Source organism: Lissotriton helveticus, chromosome 4_1, assembly GCF_964261635.1.
Source record: "Lissotriton helveticus chromosome 4_1, aLisHel1.1, whole genome shotgun sequence".
Classification (NCBI taxonomy): domain Eukaryota; kingdom Metazoa; phylum Chordata; class Amphibia; order Caudata; family Salamandridae; genus Lissotriton; species Lissotriton helveticus.
The window spans coordinates 1,068,327,540-1,068,345,338 of record NC_136063.1 but is presented as its reverse complement, the minus strand read 5'-3'; the positions used below and the strand labels follow the sequence as shown (position 1 = coordinate 1,068,345,338).

General features: G+C 44.5%; 1 protein-coding gene across 1 annotated transcript in view; it reads right to left on the bottom strand.

Moving 5' to 3' along the window:
- The window catches only part of DNAH5 (dynein axonemal heavy chain 5), a 5,174,212-nt gene that overhangs the window by 4,305,372 nt on the left and 851,041 nt on the right, over positions 1–17,799 (bottom strand). The window contains exon 14 of the mRNA XM_078687662.1: positions 9,567–9,888. Within this exon, the coding sequence (XP_078543788.1) occupies positions 9,567–9,888 (322 nt within the window). The remainder of the gene's footprint in view (positions 1–9,566; positions 9,889–17,799) is intronic.

Genomic DNA, 17,799 nt, shown 5'->3' with positions numbered 1-17,799 from the left:
CACGTTGTACACAGGTGCATACAGGACTTTACAGAGGGACCAACTATTACTGAGTGGTAAAACGCGACTACTATGGTTGCAACTGACTCTATGATTGACTGTTTCCTTTCTCAAACATACTCAGTAAACTCTCACATATGTATCATACCTAACGCGGCCGATTGCGGGAGGTACCCATGCCGGCTGTGGTGTTAACTGAGGGCTTAAGCACCATGCACTACAAAATACTAGAATTGTTTATGTTAAGTATGATACTCAAGTTGCTATCTGATAGCTAAGTCCGTCCACATCCGCCAGAGTGGATGGAGATGTGCAGCTCAGGCGGACCCCCCAATGGGTGATCCCCACGAAAGTTCTATGCAGTTGGGTTGTTTAACTGGGGTATGGCATCAGCAGGGTTGGGCTGCTGTTGTGGGAGGGGGGTGGGATAGAAGGGAAACTGTTTTAGTTAATGGACCAAACTGCTTGAGATGCATTGCCGACATCACAGCAGAGAGTACTAATTGTAATGTGCTAAATGCCTGCATGTACTGTATATTAACCTTTGCGGGAGTTGTTACTCAGGTCAGACCGACAACGTTCACGAATCACACTATCAGGCCCTATGGCGACGTCTACATTAAGTAAACAAACGTTAAACTTCCTCACGTGGAACATAAGAGGTAACACTAACCCGAAAAAGATACGGCAGATATTCGCATGTCTTGACAGGTGGCATATTGATATAGTGATGCTCCAGGAAACACACGACACACCACATTCACACGCACAAGTGGGTAGACGCTGGGCTGAATCTGTACACTGCTCTAAATACTCTTCTTACTCTAGGGGGGTCTCAATATTGGTGAAGAAAGGAACGAATTTTAAGATTGACAAAACGACAGTAGACACTAACGGCCGCTATGTTATACTTCGGGGACGTCTACGAGGTCAACATCTGCCACTGGTTAATACATACGGCCCAAACACTGATGCGCCTGATTTTTACCAGGAAATCTGGCAGCATTTAAGCACAGAGACTGACTGGGGGAGACCTGAATATCGCACTAGAGGATAGCATGGATAGATCGGGCAGCACCACTGAGCAACATAAACAAGTGCGAGCAAAGCTGCGAGATATCATGCTGGACTTAAGGATCCAAGATATCTGGAGAGCGCGTCACCCAGGCGTTAGGGAAGCGACAAATGCATCAACATCACATGGCAGCTGGTCGCGAATTGACTATTGGCTGGGCTCCAATGCACTGTTACTGTGGACCAAGGAAATCACACACATGCCCAAAACTCTGTCGGATCATAACCCTATCAAACTATCCCTACAGGTACCTAATTACACATCACCGCCATACAGCTGGAGATTTAATGCCACCACACTTACAGACCCAGTGTATGCAGATAGCATCAGAAAGGCAATTCTAGAATACTTTCAAATAAATGAGCAATCTGTAGAGGATGCAGGCCTTTTATGGGAGGCATTTTAGGCCATGATACGTGGAATCTGCATAAGCACGACTGCGGGTGTGCTGCCTGATATCAGGGCGCAGCTGAAACGATGTGAATCCAAGCTCAAAGGCAAAGCGCCGGGCCCAGACGGATTCACGTGTGAATTCTACAAAGCATATAAAGACATACTAGCGCCTCACATCATAGCGATGTTTGGTGCAGCACATGATGAACAAGTGCTCCCACCAACGTTACGCGAAGCAATGATCATAGCGCTTATTGAACCTGAAAAAGAACCTGTAAGCTGTAACTCATATCGCCCACTATCTTTGTTAAATGTGGACTCGAAAATTCTCACTAAAATACTCGCCACACGGCTACAACCCCTTATGATGAACCTGGTCCTCCCAGACCAGTCAGGGTTTATACCCTCTAGAACCACCACACATAACACGAGGACGCTATTTGCAGTCTCCCACTACCTGATCCCAACCACGAAAGCAGTATCGGTAATGTTGGATGCCGCTAAGGCGTTTGATTCTATTGAGTGGTCCTATCTAATCACAATCCTTCACAGAATGGGATTCCCCTTAATATTTATTCAATGGATCCAATTACTATATACACTGCCCACAACAAGAGTTAAAATAAATGGTTACGTATCAGAGGCCTTTAACATAGAACGGGGGACCAGACAGGGCTGCCCACTGTCCCCTCTCCTATTTGCCCTAGCCCTAGAACCCCTAGCCTGCTTAGTGAGGCAGAAACATCATCACCTGGTGCTCCAATTCCCAAGTAGACCCCTGCATATCTCCCTTTATGGGATGATATGTTGCTATATGTCCGCGACTCTGAACGCAACCTGGACCCTCTATTGTGAACATACATTAAATTCGGAGGTCATTCGGGGTTGCCAATAAACTGGGAAAAGTCATCCATCTTCCCCCTAACAGATGCTACATTACCACATGCATCGGAATACCCCCTAGAATGGCAGACGGACCCAGTGCGCTACTTGGGGATATGGTGTCATAGAGACCCGGAAATAGTCATAAGGACAAACTATGGCAGAGTAATTGACACATTGGAAGACAAAATTAAGCGATGGATACAGCTCCCTCTTTCCCTGGCTGATCGTATAGCGATAGTGAAAATGGTACTACTTCCCAAACTTCTCTACCTATTTAATAACATCCCCATACAACCACCGAGGGAAGTCTTCAAGCGGATAAAACGATGGTCCTGAAGCTGATATGGGCGGGTAAACAAGCACGAATAAACCTAGCTATACTGACGTTGCCTTGTTCCAAAGGTGGATGGGGAGTGCCAGACTTCTTACTATACTATTTGTGTGCACAGGCCCAATATGCAACCTTCTGGTACCATAAAGTCCCATATACGTCCCATGTAGCCATTGAGGAGGGAGACGCTCAGCCTGTACCATTGGACACCATCATCACGCATAACAGACCCCCACTTCACAACAAGGACATAAATACCATTGACACCACAAATGCAGCTTGGAGGCAACTAGGTCAACTAGCACGTAAAATGCCACTCTACGCACCCGCACTGCCATTACACCACCATCCCAATTTGTCGGTAACAAACGAAGATGTGGGTATGGGACTCCTAAACCAGGTGGGAATAGTGACAATAGGGGATCTATATAAGGATGGAGTATTCCTAACTGAACGTGATTTAGCATACATACAAAACCCAACTCTATTGTTCCAAATTACGTTCCACAGGTTAAAAGGAGCGATCAAACAAAATTACCCGACTTTCCCTGCTGAGCCACAGCCTTTGGACTCCTTGCAGCTCGTACTGACCTCGCAGCACATCACCCACCTGGTGTCCCGACTCTACACATTGGCGCAAGCTGAGATAGGCTGCAGGGCTGCCAAAGCAATGGACAGATGGAACCTGGTGCTGGAGTCCCCCATTTCAGATAAAGACTGGGAGACTGCTTGCACACTGACTAAAATGCTAACACCCAATGGCAACCTGCAGAATCATACATTTTAAGTACCTACACCAGGCATACTACACTCCAACTCAGTTGCAGAAATACGGGTTGCGCGAAGAGGCACGCTGCAAGAGATGTGGCTTTAACCAAGCTGACTTTATTCATCTAGCATGGTACTGTGCGAAAATACAACCCTACTGGGTGGAAGTCACGAATACGCTGTCCGAAATGGTAGGCATTGATATTGAATGTAACCCTCGCTGCTGTCTTCTGGGGTTGCTGGGTGGGGTGAAAGCTACAAAACGAAAGTTCTGTGCAGTGGCCCTGCTTTTGGCTAAGCGCAGGGTCTGTGTTGGGAGAGCAAAAATGTGCCATCGATTAAACAATGGCTGAGTGATATGTCGCATTGCCAAGACACATTACGGACATATGAAGAAGAACTGCCGACAAGATCCAGGCCTAAAGACAATTGGAGGTATTTGACAGAATATTTGAATGCACACATCACTGACCACAGCTCTCCGTAGATTATCAGGCAACGTTCTTCTTACGCTTACTGTCGTGCCAAAGGTACAAAGGCACTGCCTGTAAGGAAATGATGTATTGTTGGTTGGATGGTGAATGCAGTAGTGGAATGGTCCATTTTAGTTTCTATTGGTTCCGAATTAAGAGATGAAAAACTGTTAAAATCCGAGACCACATGTATATTTGACGCGGCCGGCCCGAAGTGATTGTAGGCGGCTTGTTGTGTATGTATACGTTGATATAACAGTTTTTTTATTTAACGCAGTCACTACGCTGCCGGCCTAAATGAGGTTGTAGGCGCCGAGCTGTGTACACTATGATACGCTACCAATAAAGGTTTTGGAAATATAAAAAAAAAAAAAAGTTAAACAGAGCCCCAGCACCACAAAATGGATGCTGCTGCCACAGACACGAGTCTACCCTCCTGCTGCTGGACGAAACTCCGGCAGGGGAGGCCTGGACAATAGGTTTCCTGTCCAGGGAGGTGCCAGCACCTCCCCAGACAGGCTTTAGTGTATTGGGACAGGGTGGGTTGCATTCAGTGAATGCTTTTCAGGCACTGCCTGGGGCACACAAGGTGCTCCGTGCATTTCCCAGTTCAAGCCGGTTGCTGGGGCACTCTGCCCCAGCTCTGGCGTGAAACTGGACAACGGGGAATGGGTGTAACCACCCGCTCCCCAGGTCCTCCCATAGGTGGGACCCTAGAGTTAGTCCAACCCCTAAACTTGCTATAAGAATAGGATCCCAGTCCCTAGGACTTTAGATTATCCTGGACGAAACTCTGCTAAATAAATCTTGGACCTTCGACATTCCATATCGACTGGAAGATGGAAGAAATCTCCCTTGTGGCCAAGGAGTAACCACCCGGTTCAAACAGGCACCAACTGCATCGTTGCCGGTGTGCATTTTCGAGGCTCCCGCCGGATCCCGAATAATTTGCTACACAGGACATGGACTTCCTGACATCTTTGACGCTGACCTGCGCTCCCAGTAAAACTGAGACCTGTAGCGGACACGAGAGACGCGGGACTGGAACTCCTGGACATCCTGCATTTTGCAACCTGTACCTACTTTCTGCGGTATCCCGAAGTTGTGCATTGGGCTATTTGAAGCCTCTGCCCCGAGCACCTTTTGCACTGAAGCTCAGAGGCCTACACTCCACGAGTGTCCCGTGGGCCCGCTTTGTGCACTGCAGCTCGACGTGCCTTCACGGTTCCTAGTCCGTTGGCTGGTGAGCCCCCTCGAAGGCCAATCTTTGATTTCTTTAGCTTTCCTGGTTGCTCCAGGCTTGCTCCTACTGCTCTCCAAAAGAAGAGTTCCTCAGACCTTGCTGGTCTGCACCGAAGCCAATCTCGATATCCTGCATGGATTGCGTTTGCCAAGGCTCATTGTGTCCAATCTGGACCACAACATGGCAGTCAACTAGATCCTTTGTGGGACAGCTCGAATCCAGCTCCTGGTCATCGTCGACGCCTCCTGGACCTCATGGCTGAAGAGATAAGCTTCACCTCTTTCACCTGAAATCACCCACCATCGGCTGGCATCATCTTCCTGCCATCCTGGTCACTGGCTAGTGACTAGACTCTGTCCCTTCTGCTTTCAGGTTCTTCACATCTCCGATCCACCCTTGGATTCACCCAGACACTTTTCCTCTGGTAGCCTGCAGCATTTCTTCGCAGCTCTGCATTGGAATCGACGACGAAACCCTACACGAAAAGACACCTATGCACCCGGCTTCCCTGGGTGACGTAACACGAGTACTTCGGTGCTCCCGTGGGTATTGACCCTCCAAGTGTTCTAGTCTAAAAGGGTTCCATCGCATTTCACCTCCTTGTGCCCTTAATCTTTAAAACTGTAACTTGTTCGTTCTCCATAGAAAGTCAAGGGTAACCCACGGCTGTGTTTAGACACTGCACGCGTCTCCCGTGGTCCTCCTACATCCTAATCTTTGAAGGTTCTAGGCAGCCCCAGCGATTCCACGGGCTCTAGGTCTGCTTTCTATTCCTCACCTGGTTCTTATAGCACTATTTTAGTATATGGTTTGTTAAAACCCTAGGGCATAACATATACTGTGCAACTTATCGTATGCTAATTAAGGTCCTTGTATGTTACTTTTACCTTTGACCTCATAAAGAGTGAAGAGGGATTGTGTTTAGAATAAATACATATATATTTGATATATACCTTGTGTGGTGTGCTTTCATTTGATCATTCAAGAGATTATAATTGGTAAAACAACTTGCTTAACTCGCCTCTAAGTCTTAGCTTGAAGGCTGCTCTCCACAGCTACCACTAGGATAGCTTTCTTTAAGGTTTCCTTTACAACCTACCATCAATAAGGGTCGTTTGGACTGGTGCAAGGTGCCCACTAGAATAGTGGACATCATATACCAGGCCAACTTCTCACAATCGGCAAGCAAATAGTATTTTGTGCTTTTTCTGCGTACTCGGATGGGGAAAAACTGCCTCAAGTGGGCTTGTTTTCTGTGGTACTGAGAACAGAATTTGCTCCTGTCTTGTGGTAATATGTCCCATGATGGGATTCAGTGTTTGTGGCCTGATACCAGTGACAGCCAATTGTGGTTTTGTGGCTCGAGCAGCCCACGCAGGGTTAACAGTTAGTGTTCGTATTATGAACTGTGTTAGATTTCTATATATTCATTCATTCATTGAAACTTTATTTTGGCTATTACAGCCATTTCTATATATATGAAATACATCTCTATATAGTGTACGCATTTCTGCTGTAGTTAAATTGTCAGGGTCAGGATGCGGTGTGTATGCAGCTAAGACCGGCTATGTCGCTCCTTCTTTGCTGAACGGACCGAGTCTCATGTTTACTGTAGTGTGTGGGAGGGCACCTTTTTTTCTATGTCTTCATATGGAGTGTATTCCTCTGGTGTTTCATCCTCAATGTAGGTAGGAAACATATGTGCGCAAAAAGTTGCACCTGGAAATTTAACCCAGGAATAGAATGCTTTGTGGGCCTCAACCACAAATGTAACATCTCCATCAGCCAGGCGACCCAGTTTAATAATTTGAGAGTAACTGCATGTCTGCTGTTCTCTATGTTTAATTCCCTTCTACTTCCTCATCAGCCGCTGCTTTAAAATGTTTGCAAAAATAGGAAATTATTATATGAATTATAGAGATAGGGTAACACAATGGGGGAAGTTTTATCCTGCAAGCTTGAGCAACCTACATAGGGTTTTACCTACTCAACTGAGGTGGATTTATGTATGAGTGGCTGTGTGGGTGAGTGAAGGGTTGTATGAGTGGCTGTATGAGTGAGTGAGTGAGTAGCTCTAAGGAGGAGTGAGTGGCTGTGTGGATACTTGTATGGGTCTGTGGTTGGGTATGTGAGTGGTTGTGTGGGTGTGTGAGTGGGCATACAAGAGGGTGAATGGGAGTATGAGTGGGTGTGTGAGTGGTTATGTGGATGGTGTCATCAGTACGGGAAAGCAGCGGGACCAAATGGTCTGCCACTGGAACTATTTAAAGGTTTGGTGGACAAAACAGCCCGCACCACCTTACTATGTTTCAGTAGGCCACCCAAATGGGGGTGCTGCAGGTAGATCAGAGCGGTACACTATTCACAGTGATACCAAAATAAGGTAAAAACCCCACAAGGTGTGAGACACATAGGCCCATTCCTCTCCTGAATTTTGAAGTGAATGTTCTGGTGAAAGTGCTCAGATTGCGCCTTAGAATGGTAATCCATTCTCTTATATACCCAGACTATTCTGGTCACCCCATTAATTGGGAGAAGTTGCTGTTGTATCCTGTGGCGGGCCGGCCTCCAAGGCTGACCTCCAGGTGTAGGGTCGCAATGGAATTGGAAGGATTTAAATATTTGGGAGTTAACATTACAAGAGACCAAGGGAGGTTTTATGACCTTAATTTAGTGCCCCAATTGGACAGATTTAATAGAGATGCCCACCATTGGAGATCGTTGCCCTTGGCCCTGCCGGGCCGTTCAGCCTTATTTAAAATGATGACCCTGCCTTGTTTACTCTACGTTGTACAGAATGCCCCGTATCCGATACCCACATTGTTTTTCCAAACGATTAAGACAGAGTTGCGCTCTCTCATTTGGAATGGAGGAGCGGCACTCATTGCCTTACATAAATTAACAGAGAGTTATTTATGAAGGGAGACTTGCGGTCCCTGATGTGAGACTGTATTATTGGGCGGCCCAATTGGTGACGATGAATGATTAGGTGTTTGGAGACAGATTCGAACCGGCATGTAGGATGGATGGGGCTCATATGGGAGAAGGGGCTACATGAACCTTCTTTACAATAGAAGAGCAAGCCGAAGGTTGCCGGTGCACACACAAACAGTAATCAAATCCTGGCGGGCTGCAACAAAATATCTGGGCTGGGAGGGTAGGCTAACAGCAGTGACTCCCCTGTGGGCTAGTGATCATTTTGAGAAAGTGGAAAGGTTGAAGGGCTTCGGGAAGTAGGAACTTTTCAGCCTAGAAAAACTTGGAGATGTCTGGAGGAATCAAGCCTTCGTGAAGTTTGAGATTCTGAAGCGGGAGTATGAACTGGGTCAGGGGGAATGGCTGTGATACCTGCAGTTGGGTTGTGCTCTGCAGGGCACCACTGCCGGGGGCCTCCACGCTGATGGAAAGTCTCCTGTCTGACCCACTGGAGTAGAAAGCAATCTCAATAATATATAAAAAAAATGGTAAACAATACCCCTGACCCCTTGGGCCCATTGAAGACTGTGTGGGAGAGAGATATTGGCCCGATAGAGAATGAGGACCGGTTAGGGGTTTTGCAGGGACCAAAGGAGGTGGCGATAAGAGCCCGGTTTCGCCTAATCCAGTTAAAAGTCTTCCATCGTATAAACTGCTCAAGAAAATTACTACACAGGATGGGGAGCAAGTTATAGTTACTTTACGGCAGCTGCGGTCGGTAGTGGGAGTACCTGCCGGGCGGTGACGTGGGGAGGGGCAGGGTGCGGGTTAGTGATCTATGGATTATGAAGGTTTACAGGTAAGTAAACATATAAATAAATAAAACTAATTTTGTTACGCGCACTGCATTGTATTTGGGGATGCAGTGCACGCAACGAAATTCGTTTTTATTTATTTATGTGTTTACTTACCTGTAAATCTCCGTGATCCATGCCCCTCCCCCTCCCCACATCACCGCCCAGCAGGTACTCCCACTACCGACCGCCGCTGATTTACGGGATAAGTTACAGTTACTTGATATTACTATAATTGGTGAATTTTCTTGCTTACTCGGTTCCTCTATCTGAGCTAGTAAAAGCTTCTAGATAAGGGGTTTCTAGTTTTCCAATAAACATAATATGGCATATGTAAATTAAAATATCTCCGCATGACTTGCGGACTAGTCAAAAAAGGCAGCAGGATTATATATTTCACTTATATGTACTCCCCTATCATTTCATCGCATTGCATATGCAACTTTATTGGGCCTCCAATAGGCAAAAATAGTTATAAGATCAATAATATTTATACCAAGTACATTTATCTTTTCATGGAAATGTTGGCTGAATGCGTATTTGAGTCCTGACTCTAATAAATAAATGTATGCAAACCCTAAATAGAAGAAAATATACCTTCATAGTAAATGTTAAGAGACTTTAATACCTGTTTTAGCCATCCTCTGTGGAAAAGGACCTCATATTCAAGTAATACTTTAGATACTTTGTTGTAATTACGAATGATGCGCTTTGCTTCTTCCATCTGCAAGATGGATGGATGTTGTTGAAAAAGCTCCATTGGCCCATATATTCTGCGAAACAGCTGACGAGACCAAACAATCTTGCCTGCGACAGGTGGAAGGTCACGGCCTAACGGGGGTTCATTTTTCTGCTTTATATAAACTTTAGATACCATCTCAATATCATGTCCGTAATTCTGAAGAATGTAAAGGTATTTTTCATCAATGCCAAGATCAGGGATACCCAACCTGAATAAGAAAATAGTTTAGTTACTAATATGTATGAACAACAATAAAAATATTAAACACATCAGTCACATCTAAACCTCATACTAAAAATGAAACGAAAACATAAAAACTATAAGCAAATTCAATATTTTCTTTATATTCGTTTGAAATATCAGAAGACATCATTATTACAATATATATATATATATATATATATATCACAAACACCTCCTTTGCACGAAATAAGTGGAAGCCACAGCGGGGGAACATCAAGGAGGCCGCTTTATTCAGGAAAATTACACATCGCAGGCAAATGCATTTCGGCATGGAGCCTTCTTCAGTGCCCGGTGAGTATGTCAGGAGGGGTGCACAAATCCCAAAGAAATGAGTCCCGCTCTGTTCCGATAGGTTGAGGCCTAATGACTCCCCCTCCAAGTGGAAACATCACCCGTATTGCTGACCACTGTGTGGCAATGGACCGCAAGTCCCAGAATGCATTGTTCCGGTACTGGGCGATGCTGGGGTAGGTCACAACCAAATTGCGCAGGCGAGTCAGGGAAAATGGACATGACCTGTATCCAGATGTGTCCTGTAGAACAAAGCACCCCCTCGGGTCCCCACACCGCACCAACCTCCTGTCCGAGAGTCTGTTTGGCAAGGAATTGACGACAGTGCATCTAGCCCAGTGTGAGGCGCAGTGGCCTCAACATAGCTTCTTTTCTTCTCGGGCGGTGAAGGTGGGCTCTGGATGATCCGATACCTCGGCACACAAGAAACGAGCAGCCGTAGCCGCCCACGCCAATGAGCACCAGAGCCAACTTGCAGTGCGGGGGCTTCCAAAAACGTGTCACTGGCAAACACGCTGAAGTAAATCATATAATATATATAAAATTCACTGAAAAAACCATAGGTTTCAGGCCTTATATAGTTAGGAATTAGCATTTAAAAAACCTTTGAAATTCAATAAAAAAACGATAAGTTTTATGGGTGTTATAGTTAGCTGGACATTTCACTCATACAAAACCATTGAAATTGCTCCTATATAGTTAGTTGTACTAACTATATTTCGTGCACCCGCAATCCACTGCTGATGATGTCGCATATTACATCATTCATGGTCAGTGACATCACTGATGACATCTCAAATGACATCACTGATGTGAATTTGCATTTTCAGTGAATTTTCAAGGTTTTTTAAATGCTAATCCCTAACTATATAAGGCATGAAACCTATGGTTTTTTCAGTGAATTTCAAAGGTTTTTTAAATGCTAATTCCTAACTATATAAGGCATGAAACCTATGGTTTTTTCAGTGAATTTCAAAGGTTTTTTAAATGCTAATTCCTAACTATATAAGGCCTTAAACCTATGGTTTTTTCAGTGAATTTGCAAGGTTTTTTAAATGCTAATTCTATTAGCGGATAACGTTTAAATATATTAATATCCTAGTGGGGCCACCTGAGCAGCCCTAGGGGGTCAGGGTGTTTCTACCCTGCCCCCTTTTTGTGTTCTACACGTTTGTTTTTCTGCTTTCTTGTGCCTCAGTCTACCGAGCACAAAATGGATGCCAACACTTCCTGGATAGAAGTGTTGACAGCCAATGAGCATGCAGCTTTCTCGGGAAGGCATGCTGATTGGCTGCCACTGTCTGTCAACACAAGCACAAGATGGATGCCAACACTTCCTGGTTAGAAGTGTTGACAGCCAATGACCATGCAGCTTTCTCGGGAAGGCATGCTGATTGGCTGCCACTGTCTGTCAACACTCCAAACCATGAAGTGTTGGCAGCCAAGCAGTGAAACAAAGGTGAAAAACTCCCAAAGGGGCCAGGGTAGAAGCACCCTGACCCCCTAGGCCTGCTCAGGGGGTCCCACAAGGACCCCCCAGGCCCCAAAAATATATATATTTTTTTTAAATCGCTGGGTATGTGTACCGTGCGCGTACGTACGCGGACCCCGCAACTTTTTTTTTTGCCTTGGGGGTCCTTGTTGGACCCCCTGAGCAGGCGTAGGGGTTCAGGGTGCTTCTACCCTGCCCCCTTTTTGAGTTCTACACGTTTGTTTGTCTGCTTTCCTGTACCTCAGTCTACCGAGGCACAAGATGGCTGCCCACAATTTCTGTTTTGGAGTGTTGACAGACAGTGGCAGCCAATCAGCATGCAACTCGTGCACGGAGAGGTACGCGCACGTAAACGTACGTACTCGTACAGTACGCGTACAGGTGCGCGTACGGGTACGGTGCGCGCATATAGATATATACATTTTTTTAAAGTTAATTTTCGTAAAAACCACTGGAGCAACTTTCACCAAATATAGAAAAGGCACTTCTGCGTACCAGTCCCTACAATTTTGCAAAGTTTGGTGTAATTCCATTCAGCGGTTCGGGCTGTAGCCGTGTCTGAAGGTCCTATGGAAAATAACATGGGGAAAACATAGGGACCCCCCTTTTTTCTCGCCCCCGCATAATAAATCCCCCCAAAACTTCCAGGGAAGGAGCGGAGCGGAGCTGGCCTAAATTTTGGATAATTACACGCAAATTCCTCAACCGGCGCCAAAGTTATTCCCAATAGAATGTTGCGGATTTCCTATGGAAACTAGGTCCTAATTATATATACCTACTGGCTATCGCCAGTAGGTAATATATATATATATATATATATATATATATATATATATATATATATATATATATATATTACCTACTGGCGGTTGCCAGTAGGTAGTTATAGTTAGGATTGTTTTCCATAGGAAATCCGCAACATTCTATTGGGAATAACTTTGGCGTTGATGGACGGAATTGGCTGAATATCTCCAAGAAAATGGCTAGCTCCCCTCCGCTCCTTCCCCGAAAGTTTAGGGGGGATTCGTCAAGCGGGGGCCGAGATAAAAGGGGGGTCCCAAAACGTGTTTTCCCCATGTTAATTTCCATAGGGCGGTTGGACTCACTTTTAGCCCGAACGGCTGAATGGATTTCCACCAAACTGGCAAAATTGTAGGGACTGGTAGCCCGATGTGCCTTTGCTATGTCTCAAGATATGTGCTCCAGTGGATTTTGAGTAATTTAGGTTAAAAAAAAAATATATATCTATAAGCTAGCCCCGGTACGCGCACCGGGGCGCGCACCAGCGCGCTGCGGGAGTCCGCGAGCGGAAAGCTGATTGGCTCTCGGGTGTCTGTCAACATTCCAAACAGTCCGGATCGGCCGCCATCTTGTGTCTCGGTAGGATCGAGACACAAGAGGTGGCAAAAACAAAGGGGGAAATGACCAAAAGGGGGCAGGGTAGACCCCCCTGACCCCCTAGGTTTGATGTGGGGGCAAAACATTTTTTTATTTTATTATCGATTTTCGCGGGGGGAGCGCCCGGTACGTGCACTGGGGAGCGTACCGGGGAGCGTACCCTAGAGAAAAAAGAATGACAGAGTTTTTTAAAAATTTAGCATTTTCTTAGAAATTAGAGGTAGTTCTAAAAAGAACTGTTTTTTTTATTCTTTTTGTTGTTTTATATTTTTTTATTTTTTTTAACATTTTTAACTTTTTTGGGCTTTTATGAACAATTTTATATTTTTTTTGTAATTTTTATGGGGAGAAACAAAAAACAGGGAATTGTAAACGGCTCAACTGGAGCAAAAGAAAATCAGGAAAAAATTAAGGTTTCTTTCTGCAGTTGTGGTTGTCTCCAGCACGGTTGATTAGTTTTATACTTTTCTCTCCATATGAAATTGTAGTTCCACAAAACATACAAACTATTTTAAAATCCCCAAACTGGGGTTGAATATTTGGGACCATCTCCCTTGTCTCTGAACCCGATAGAGTGGGTTGTTTGCTTTTGGAGGTGCTGGGAGAAGATTGGGGAGGGTTTCTGGTCAGTTCTCTGACCTCTGCCGCAGAATAGTTGTTTGGATGCCGGCGTTGCATGTGGCGCATCATTGTATGATTCCCAAATGAATATTTGTTTGCAGGGTTCCCCCTGGAAAGTACAGTGCCACAGATCAGACATGTCACTTTCGCCGCATTCACTTTCTTTTGTCCCCTTGGGATTTAAAAAAAATCCCACACAAAGTGCTCCTTCGGTTTATAGGGGATATCATCTTCTGGCAGGAACCGCCTCACCTTCTCCTCCTCTTCCTCCTCTTCTTCTTCTTCACCACCACTGTGGTGTTGTGGTGGTCCTTGTGGTGGTGGTAGTGGTGGTGGTTGAGGTGCTCCTGCTGCTGCTGCTACTGTAGCCATTACTACAAACAGGTCTTCATCAGTCAAAGTACAAAGTAAGAATGAGGAAAAAAGGTGGGGGCTTTCCTCATTTGGAAAAAAAACCTGTTCTGAACCAATGAAAAGTGTTATTTTCAGGTCACATGACCCGACGCGCTTACGCTACGCGCCCCTGGGCGCGCCCGGGGGCGCGTAGCATAAGCGCGTCGGGGCGCGCCCGGAAGCGCTTAAGTAGCGCGATTGTATGCGCTCAGGCATAGGTTTGAGGCCCTATATATAGTTAGGAATTAGCATTTACAAAACCTATGAAATTCACTGAAAAAACCATAGGTTTGACACCAGTTATAGTTAGCTGGAAATTTTACTGACATAAAACCATTGAAATTCCCACGTTATAGTTAGTTGGACTCACTATAACTTGCGCGCGTGCAATGCTCTGCTGATGACGTCACATATTACATCACTCATGACATGGTCAGTGACATCACTCATGACATCACTGATGACACCATCCTTGTGACAGAGTGACAGACCTCCTTTCAGTGTAATGTAACCCTTGAAACACATATTCAAAAATAGAAACTAAAATTTACAAAAAAATGGAGATACCCATACCAGTTACAACGACCACTTCAATAATTCCACCATCTATATACACATCCACTCATTCGCCAACAGTTCTATATAGTCACTCATACATATACTCACTCCTCATATGTAGTGATACACCTATACATCCTGTTACACACCGACAGTCATCCAAAAGTTACTCACACACATATTCACACATGCAAATAAACTATTGAACATCCATTTATTTGCGTATACAGCTATACACACACTACCACCTTACTTCTAAGGAAACTTACACATACTTACTATCTTAAACAATCACTTATAGAAACACATATTTATTTAAACAGGAACTCCTACAATCTCTCACTCTCACATATACTAACTTATATACATCAATACTCACATATACTAGATTGAAACATATGTAGTTACTGATAAAGACACTAGTGAGACAGTCATTCACTCACTAACACACACATATACACACTCATCCACCCATCCAGTCCTGCACATATGCTGTCTTCAAAACACATACAAACAGTGAGTCAGTCATTGATGCATCTATGTGCTAAGTAATACCCCCACCAAACCATACAGACCTTTACATATACATATATAAAACATATTTATTTTTCAGAAAGACACACATTCACTGGATGGTGTCATCAGTGATGTCTTTCCAGCTAACTATAACTGGTGTCAAACCTATGTTTTTTCAGTGAATATATATATATATATATATATATATATATATATATATATATATATATATATATATATATATATATATATATATATATATATATATATATATATATCAAAGATCACAAACAGTAGAACACTTTTACAAGACAAGAAAGAACAAGAACCTAAATACAAACAGAGCAAAGGGGAAGAAATTAATCTAGAAGTGTTCTATAATGGATCATCTTCATGAAACAAGAACCAATCGCGAAATGACAGTCAGGGTTTAAAGGTTAGCAAATATACTATATTTTATATTTTGTGATATATATATATATATATATATATATATATATATATATATATATATATATATATATATATATATATGACTGACGTGTTGCACACGTCAGGAGAAACCACATTAACAATGGCTGAAAAATGTGCTGAAGAAAACACAAACCCCGGACAGGGAGTGAGTTGGGGTAAAGTGGTATATTTACAGGAAAGAACAGAATGTTAACATAAAAGATAGATAAGTATGGGAAGAGGCATGGCAAGGTATTTCATCAGTTGTAAGTCATAAAGGAGGGAAAGGCTACCTAAAGTAATCCACTGTGACAAAATCACATGATAAATGCATAACCTGGAGAAGGTAAATTAAGGTAAGGTTTCAGTGAGTTTATAGGTTCAAAATCAGAAAACTGTTGAATTACCAACAGGTTACACAAAGAGACAAACTCATAATGGGTACTTCAGTAAGTCTCAAATGCTTCTAAACTAGCTTCTACAAAATTCAACTTGATACAAGTTCACTCACAATAAATGTTGAAACAAAATGACTCTAAATAACACATGATGACATTTAAATTGTTACTGCGATGTGGTGAAATATCCCTCTTCGTACCCACATTTCAACACTAGGGGGCATACTTATGAAAGAGTTACATCGCCCTTGCACCACGCAAGGGGGCACAAGAGCAATGCAACTCGGGAGTCATTGAAGGCTACCTTCCACAGCACAAGTAAAAAGTCGAAATTGCCTCAAGGAGATTGTTTTTGTGCAGGAGGCTGTCTCTTCCTGCACAAAAACAATCCTACTTACGACGCAGACACCCACCATGGTGCAAGGGTGCCTGCATTGGCGCTCGACAGCACACTGAGCACTGGCGCAGGGAAAATATAGAAATGCGCCGCATAATGTTAGATATGAGGCAGTCCTGCCCTTTTGCTATCACGCGGCGCAGCAAAGTGACTTGCTGAGCTGCATGATTTTTTTTTTATTTTTTTATTTTTTAAATTGTTTTTATTGTTGCAGCAAGTTAACACAATCAGCAGATCAAGCATTAAGAGGTGCGGCGTCAACATTCCGCCACATTCTATCAGAGTCGCAACATTTTTTTTTTTTTTTTGAATAAACAATAAACAACATTCAGGTGTATAGCTTGGTCGTACAGAGGCATGTTAAGTATACAGCAGCTTTCCAGTTGTGTCAGGCCAGCGGGCCAGATTTCACCACCCACAGGTAATCTCTCCATCTTCTACGCCAGAAGGGCGGGGGAGGACCCAGGCAGCCCGCACCCATGTAACCCTGCCCCTCCCGCTCTACCCCTTTTATTCTACATCATCCTCCTCCTCTGAACTATCTACATCCTCTTCTTCCGGGAGCGGTTCACACGGTTCACCCCTGTAAGCGTTCCAGGGCAACCAAAGTTTGTTCCATTTACGTGGATTAGCCCTCTGCTGATATACCGCCCGCTCCACCATCATGAGCACATCCATATTTCTGCACCACTGTATCAATGTCGGCGTCTCTGACGCCCCCCATTTTTGCGCTATATCTCGCTTTGCCAGCATCATCCCTATAACCACCCATTGCCGCCCATGTTGTGTCAGGTTAGTCGGGCCCCACACATTTAACAGACAAATTCTAGGGTCAGGAGTGAACGGGAGCTGTAGCGTCTGGGCGACCGTGCGTGTCACTCGCTTCCAGTAATCTAGTATGTTCAGACAAGACCACAGGGTATGGAACAGCGTTCCCTCCTCCCCACAGTTTCGTAAACAATACGGGTGATCTGCCCTTTGAAATTTGTGTAGGGTGGTGCGTGTGTAGTACACTCGGTGTAGTATCTTGAATTGTACCAATCGGAATCTTGCTGAAATTCCCGCTTCTCTAGGCGATGCCATTGCGGCATTCCAGTTTGCCTCATTCCAGTTTGCCTCATCCAGGTCGCCAACATCACCCTCCCATTTCTCTTTCAATTTGTGTAGTGGGTCAGGCAGGTTGTTCACTAATTTGCGGTATGTGAGGGATGTGGCGCTAGCTTCCATGTAATCAGTGAGTAGTCGGTCCTCTAAAGGGGCCGATTCCGGGACCTTAGTGCCCGGTGTCAGCGCCGCCAGTAATGCATGTCTAATCTGTATGTATCGATATGTCTCAGTGGTGCTCAGCTCGTACTGTTC